General features: G+C 37.6%; 1 protein-coding gene across 1 annotated transcript; it reads left to right on the top strand.

Annotated features, from left to right (window-relative positions):
* Positions 1-2,380: 2,380 nt before the first annotated feature.
* Positions 2,381-7,974, top strand: LOC309490158 (uncharacterized protein). The gene is made up of 4 exons (XM_082159176.1): positions 2,381-2,486; positions 2,576-2,764; positions 7,394-7,589; positions 7,748-7,974. The coding sequence occupies exons 1-4, from the start codon at positions 2,402-2,404 to the stop codon at positions 7,773-7,775; spliced, it is 498 nt and encodes a 165-aa protein (XP_082015302.1). The 5' UTR covers positions 2,381-2,401; the 3' UTR covers positions 7,776-7,974.
* Positions 7,975-8,330: the final 356 nt, after the last annotated feature.

Below are 8,330 nucleotides of genomic sequence, written 5' to 3'. Positions count from 1 at the left end.
TTGCATGCTAAACATGCCAGCAGCAGTGGGCTCCAGAGTTCATGGACCTCATAAACAGTGGATACTGGCCAGCTTCCTCCAGCTCTTCTACTTTGTATTCCCTCAACCTTTTCAGCAGTGTAAGAGAACTGAAAGTCATTGCGCCGGCACTGTCCAGACAAGCCTTTGCAAAGCTGCTGGAGCATCGTACATAGTGTGGTGGACGGGTAAGTGTTCACCATATTATAGAATCGTTTAACATATGCAGACATCTCCGAAGTAACAATTAATATAATGCATCTTTCAGTCAGGACCAGTGTGCGGGGACACGTTGCAGCGCAGCTTCCTGGAATTTTCCTATTGTGCTTTTGAGGAAGATAACTTGTCCTGCGGTGCACCTTTCACCTGCCCCGCTTGCACCCCAAACATGCTGGCAATCTCTGTGGATGGCAACAGGAAGCTATACCGGTTTCTCCGAAACGGAAGGTGATATGATTTTCTTCCAGTATACAGTAGATTGATCTGGATTTTTTTGATATTCAGCATGGATAAATGTTCTGTTTCATTTCTTCCTCAGCTCCGACTCCTCGTTTTTTGATGGGGCATTTATCGCAGAAGACACATCTGTGTCTGCATTTGTTGATGTCTTGCATAAAGCTGTGAAACAGGCAGGTTTCAAATTATTTGTTAATTACATTACTATGCTTTTACAGCCCAGATTTTCTTTGCATTGGTGAAAAACTGCCCTCAACTTCAAAATACAAGGTGTATATACAGTATGTTTATAGTGTGTTTCATTTACATCACAGCTACCTGGACAAGGCAGATGTGGGAGCTCCTCGTGGACAGCAGCGAAGGAGACTTCTAGGAGGACCTTCAAGTTGGACGAAGAGGGCATGGAGGTTGCGGTGTGTCGGCATGGTTTCCCCCTTAAAGCACTTAAAATGTTCAGAGGTGAGATTATAATAAATTGTTTGCTGTTAAATGTAACTTTGTATTGTTGTGATTTGTATGTCGCTTTGATCAAAAGCTAAATACCATAATCATATGGAGAAGCATCTCAATTATCACTATTAGTTCATCTTATACCACTGCTTGGTTGAGTTTCCCATAATGATGCTCTCTTTAGAATGTACAATAATAGGATATTTGCATTTCTAATACAATTTGTATAACCCTAGGTGAAATCTTTGCCTACCCCATGTATCTGCACAAGGAGTTGATGAGTTCAAAGCCAAGGTTTATCGCCATGGATGTAATGTGTAAATACTGGCCATATTTACACAAATCAGCAAACATCTTTCCTGATCTCCAGGGGCTAACATCAATTAGGCCTTTCCTAAGCGTGATGCACACTACAGCACATTCCACTAAGTGTGAGCTATGTTCAGTCCCTCTGCTGCGCGTCAGGGTCCGGTTCGCCTTGTTACTTATTATCTGATAATGACCGGCGGACATTACATTATCCCTTACATGTCTTCTTACTTCTAGATTACATGGAGTGGCAAAAACCAAGAAGGAGCAGGGTCAACTGCGGGGGAGGAAATTGAACAGGTGAACTGCTACCTCTCCCGCTGTGCCTTAACGGCTAAATACATGTTGAAAGGAGGTAATTGTAGTATTTCTCTTCTAATGCAATATTTTATTGCTTATTGCATGACATTCACTCAACATTTACTCTCAACAGCACGTGTGGATATGCTTACAATCCATACTATGGCCTGGAACTACAAAAAAAATCACAACACTACATCGGGCATTGTCTGCAAGATATGTGAAGGTGTGTTCTCTGTAAATGGTTTCAATTTGTGGTTATTGTGTAGCTTTGTGTAACTGCATTGTTTAACTGTCGCATTAGACTTGCCAGAGGCTTCAGGAGGAGACTGCAAGTCTAGCGGAGCTTAAAGAAAGCTTGGCTTGCACCCATGAAGCAGTGTGGGTGTCTGATGTGAGGGAATGGGCAGCTGGTGGTAAGTTTGAACCAATAACATGTTTCACTTTGTGCTTCTTCATTGGTGGCGATCATTTAGATCATGCTATTTAAGCTGCCTACTGGTTACTATACTGCTTGCCACTATCTCTGTAAGCCTTTTTTGGCACCCACCCCCTTCCAACTCGTCCTTCTTTACACTATTGTGTTTTTGTGTTGTGTTTCCAGACACAACAGGTACTTCCCTAGAGCAGTCCATTGAGGGACGTTACCTTAACGTGAGGCAGCGGAAGCAGGCTCTATACCGCCAAAATGGTATAATTACATCGTTAATAGATAATTGCTCACTGTATTTTTAGTCACTATTTTTACCTTCTGCTTCATGTCTTTACAGATAGTGGCAAGTTCCGTCACCGCCTGCGGAGGAAAATTGCTGAGAGCAAGAGACTGCTATTGAAAGACATAGAGACCTATAACACTCATGAGCCTGCCATGCCAATTGATGTTAATGAAGTGGAGCAGTCGCTATCAGGAGACAACCCGTCCCCAACCTGGCCGTGGGAGGTTCATGGCAGTGGTAAGTGGAGTTTCCTGAGGCCTCTGATTTATTTTGTAAAGACTCAAGTCAAAATTGTTATTTATACATTTTCTTTACCTCTGTTGTAGCACAAATCGAAGACAAGTTAAAACATTTTAACAAAGCCATGCTGAAAATGAGACTGGAGGAGGAAAGGACAATACTTGTTCAGGAGATGGCCCAGCACTGCTCATGGTTGCAGAAGTTGCAGGCAACTCTTAAAAGAAAAACTTCAGAGGAAAACAAGTTTCATCTTTGTAACCATACCAATCAAACAAGTAAGTGATGATGATAAGGACACCATACTTTAACTTTACCTAACAAGAGACTACTCGAAATCTTACTAGAAAGCAGTTGAAAAATGTTGGTGAGTTATAACAAAAATTACAAAGCAAGTGGGTACAGATGGTGGACAACCAGAATGAGACTTTTACCGCCGCCGTTCCCGCGGCGGCAAAATTGGGATGTGTATTTGCTGCCTTTTACCGCTGAGTGGCGCTGTAATCACAGACTTTGAAAAGTGTCAGTTTATTCTCTTAATGACGTAATCTGCCGCGGCAGTAATCTGAGCTGAGGTCACAGATAAATTCAAGATAAATATTGTGGTTAAACGAATTCAAATTCATTAAATTAAAAAAAAAGTAGACACACGTTAACATTGTGTGCCCAGTTTTTCTATAATTTAGAAAGGCTATGTCAATAGGTTACTTGTCATTTACTTCGTGTTATTTTAATGTGTTTGTAGATTTATTAACTGAAACATAACAGTGAAATAAATTAAAATAATTTACCGTAAAATTAAAACATTTTCAGGACTTGCAGTTAGGCTACTAACCGATGTTAGTCGGTTTAAGCATTCTTTGTTATATTCAGAATTAAATAGGCTTACTTGTTGTTATGATTATCAATTGAATTCTTTAATAAATAATCAACCACAATGCCTATTACTGCCGCAGAAAAAATAAACCAGTCGAATTTCAAAGTCGTTCGCGAAATGACTATAGGCTATACCGGGTGGCGCAAGTGACAGGGCAAAACAGCAGCATTTTAAAAGGTAAGTTTCCTATCTGTTTATAATATATATATATATATATATATTTCATTATTTGAACAAAAATGAGACTGATTGAATATGTAAAAATATAAATCTGCTAAATTATTTTTTTGTGTGTGTGTGAATCATTCACGAGATTGAGATGACTGACAGTTATACCCGGCCATAGCAACGGAAGACATTTTTCAAAACAGATCGAACAAATCAGAAAAATACTTTCAATACAGTATTGCTTTCAATTAAAAAATAAACAATGAAAATGTAAAAGAAAATTAATTAAGTTTGAAAACCCATCGCACATTTCAAGGTATGAATAAAGTGTCGGGACAGTTTATTTATTTAAACAGGGTTGCATCGATAGTTTATTCCCTTTGTGATGCAAAATAAGAAACACAGAATCTTATTCTTGCAACATTTTAAATTTCTATTGTCAAAGAAATTGCAGCTAAATTAAAAAATTAAAACGGTCCAAAACGAAAAAAGTTCAAAGCAACATAAATTAAGAACAGGCGTTTTTCTTTGCCTCTCTCGCGCTGGATATTTTTTTAGTAAGTTTGGTCTCCCTCACTGCGCGCGGCGGGTCTTTCTCGAAATTAAGCATTTCAGCGTAAAAAAACACCATACAGCTGATAATACTGTATATGTCGCTGTGTGTCATCCACACAAATCACGAAGAAAAAACTGTAACAAATAGCTTTTGTTCCTTCAAAGATACAACATGCCTTGCTGAATTCACCTTACAATAAAACGAGGTGGGTCGCGAATTAAAGAGCTGCTAAATTGAAATTGTTTGTGGAAAACCTTTAAATACAATCAATAAAACTACAATATAAAATTTAATAAGATATAGGGCCTACTGTACATAGGCTATGGACTTTTGGAGATTTTGAGATTAATCCTTAGAATGTTGCCTTTGCCTGCTCATCAGGCTGGCTCCGACACTCTCCATATGAAAGACGGAACATTAACACCTCTGTCCTGCACCCCCACGATAAAGCAACTATTGCCTTCTCCAAACCCCCCACAGGCTAGCTGAGTTTGCAAAACAAAACAAAGAGTTTGCCACTCGTCGTGGTGTGCCAAAACACTTAATTATAAACTTCAATATTTCATTCAAAACAATCTCAAAACGCTTTGTGACATTTTGAAAAGCCGTGGATGCATTACTGCCACTGGAACCATGAACGTAACAGAATACTGGTTCTGATTTTATTGTTTGTCGTTTAAACGTCATATATATATATATGTTTTTTTAACAGAACTGCTTTTGAAATTACGATTGGAATTATTATAGGTTACAGAAGTAAAGTCATTGTATAATATTTGTTCCTTGGTGTAAAATGGAAATGCATGGTGATTTTATTTTGTAAATAGGCTATAAGCAAAAAACTATGTTTTAGAACTATAGACAAATCTCTCTGCATCAACAATAGACTATACAATGCATTAATAGGCTAATATAAAAATATCAGTAGTCTCAGTTAGTTCGGGATTCGAACCCGTGTCATCTAAATGATCGTAACGTAAATTCAACCACTCGGCCACGATTCACTCGTTGCAACATGGCCTAACGTTCCAGTGTGTGTTCGCTCACACGAGCGAGAAGCGCTCTTCATTCAAATGAACGCGCCGCCGCGTTTGTCGAACACTAATTCAACATGCCAGAATAAAACCTGGCTTTAGAACAATGCATAGCGCCACTCGTCGTGGTGTGCCAAAAAAATGTACAATACTTTAGTTTCATTTATTTCAGTGTTAATGTTTGAGTTAAAAAAATCCTCTACAGATTAAATTAACACAAAGTCGGCTATAAGAATCCTTTATAGGCTACGAAAAAAGCAAAGGGCTTACAGTCTTAACATTTAGGCTACTTTGCTTAAATTCGATACATTTATTTTCAGTAGGGCCTAATACATTTGTAGGGATGCAATTTCAGTATGCTTTACCAACGCTATGTATTCAATTAAAGTTCCAAGAGGTCTGGTCTCTATATTTCCTTCCCAGCTGACACTAAAATGCAAGTGCACAGCAAAAATCACAACTTGTGCTGCGAACGCAAGTTATTTAAGGTGTCTCAACTGTACACAGTCTACCCTACAGTGTGAATTCGTTACAAGGTTTCATTTAATTAAATTAATGTGCAGCAATTTGTACAAATAGAGTCTATAGGCCTACTATACTGTTGTAGCCATTAAATAATCTCATTTAGTATCATATTTGTTAAAATATTATAATGTTATTTTTTTCCATCTATGTTGAATATGAAAAGTGAACAGCACGAGTAAGATAGGATGCATTATATCGAGAGATGGATATGGAGTGGGTCAGACATGATTTTGACCACTTCATTAAGTTTTGTTTAGTAGAAAACCTTTCTTTAAAGTGAATTTCGTTTTCTATAAATTGTATCTTAATTTTAATCAATTTTTCATCAACCAATTGCTGGATTTAAGAGATAAGTAAGAGAAGCAAATATAACAGACACTAATCATGGAGGCGCCCGCGCGGTCACTTGCATTGCACGTCAGCTGGAGCGCATCTCATCCTCCTAACTTAACGAAACTCAGCGTATGCCTCACACAGACATGATAAATACATCAAATACACAAAGCTTGAAATGTCTTCAAACGAAATAATTCAAAACGAAAAGAAAATGGCTACTCTCTGATTATGTCTTTATGTGCATTTCTCTCTAGGTGCGTTCACTACAAATATGGCGATCGTCAACTTCATCTTTGCTGTCGACACTGTCAGAAAACACTAGTTTATTGATAAAAATCTATGCACGCATCACCGGATTTACAAATACACATCTTGTTTGTTGCACGCACATATTATGTCGAAAAAACGAAATATTATGTTGAAATAACATTATTATTAATAATGCATCTTTTAGAATATTTGATTAAATGCTGCTTGTTCAATTTAATAAAATTAAAACTTTAATTGTGATAATTAAAATAATTGAAAATTAAATATTTAGTGGCCAAGTTTTGCTAATTTATTATATAGGCTATTATATGCCTATTGCCTATATTAAGTAGGTCATATTAAGACAAGGCATATATTAAGTTATTTTAGCTGTTATGAGAAAAAAAATCTAACGAAATCTAAAATCTAAAAAAAATTCTAACGCCAATTCAACATGCCAGAATAAAACCTGATTTTTGAACAATGCGTAACGCCACTCGGCCTGGTGTGCCAAAACACTACATTTTAAACTTCAATTTTTAATTCAAAACAATCTCAAAACGCGTTGTGACATTTTTTTAAGCAGTAGCCTAGCCTATATAAGGGCATTGAAACCAGGATCTTAACTAAAACGCGTTCCGCGTAATCTCTCAAATTATGCCACACTACTCCATGTATTTTTTTTTTAAGGACTGCTTTTGAAATCACTATAAATTACTATGCAATTGTATCGCTCACGAGAGCTCTTCATTTATCTAATTCCTCAATAGAATAGTAAAAATATTCAGCGTCATTGCTCCTAATATTGTCTCTATTTTTAACTTTTGATTCTATTTTTTCAGTTCTAAAATTTATTCTATCTTTGGTTCTATTCTGTTGTAGCCTAATAGGCCTATTTATATATATGAACAATATGCCTATTAGGCTTAGAGTTTTAAATTTAACCCACTTAAATTTTAAAATACGGCAATTGCTGCTGTTTTGCACAATGTCCCTTTGCGCCACCTGGCGGTCATTTCGGGAACGACTTTGAAATGCGGCTGGTTTATTTTTGCCGCGGTGATTTCGCCGCGGCAGCTGGCGCGGCGGTAATAGGCATTCTGGTTGTCCACCATCTGTATGTCATGGTAATTTGGATTTGTTTTTCACTTTTCACTTACAGACAAGCGAAACAAGGGCCTTTCCTGTCTCTGCAGAAGACGACTGTCTGAAGTTTCGGATACATTGAAAGAGGTGCTCCTTCAATACAAGGCTGTTTTAGGCCCTCAGGGCTCTGCTATAGAACTGGAAGATAAACAGGAGAATGAAAGTGATGTCAGCAGTCCAGACACCAGTGATAATGAAGAGGAGGAGTGCAGGTAATGAATATGTGAAAAGTGTCATTTTTTTGAATACCCTTAATTTATGTAACCTGTCAAATTGAGTAAAGATAACATTAATACATTTGTTTTCCAGAGTTTGAATAGGGACATGTTTAATGTCTACTCTTCTGTCTGTTTGTGTCTGTGTCTCTCAGGGAGGAGCTACCGGGCAGGTGTCTGTAATGGCTTGAATGCGGCCTGGGCAATGAGAAAGGACTTCATGGCTGCCATTCTGGGTTCCTTTTTCTCCTGTATCACATTGTTTTGGTTTTTGTTTGCCTTTTTGCCATATGACTGATTACGCCACACTTTCATTTCATACCATATCATTTATACTGATTATTGCTTATTTCTCATTTTTCATCTCACATATTTACTGTAATAAATCCCTATTTTTTGTATATTTTTCCACGTGTGGTCTCCCATTTCATGTTGCCTGGGCAAAAATGAAGCCTGGTCAGGGTTACACTGTTGTTCCATTTTTTCTGTACTTGTAAGGTTTATATATGAGCTAAGTAAAATCACACCTTACACATTCACTGACTCTATAGTGCATTCTAGAAATCTAAATTGTTCCAATCTTATGCTCCGCCTCCTGACAACACACAAGCAGCTGGAGGTCTAAAATTTGACTAACAAGTTTATCATTCGCTGTATCAAAATATGTGCCACATGCTGACATTTCATGAATTAATGGGTGTAACACTTACCTAGGCCTGTCTGGCCAATATGGGTGTC

Source organism: Leuciscus leuciscus (assembly GCF_965113295.1).
Source record: "Leuciscus leuciscus genome assembly, chromosome: 25".
Lineage (NCBI taxonomy): Eukaryota > Metazoa > Chordata > Actinopteri > Cypriniformes > Leuciscidae > Leuciscus > Leuciscus leuciscus.
This window is presented reverse-complemented; position numbering and strand designations above follow the sequence as displayed.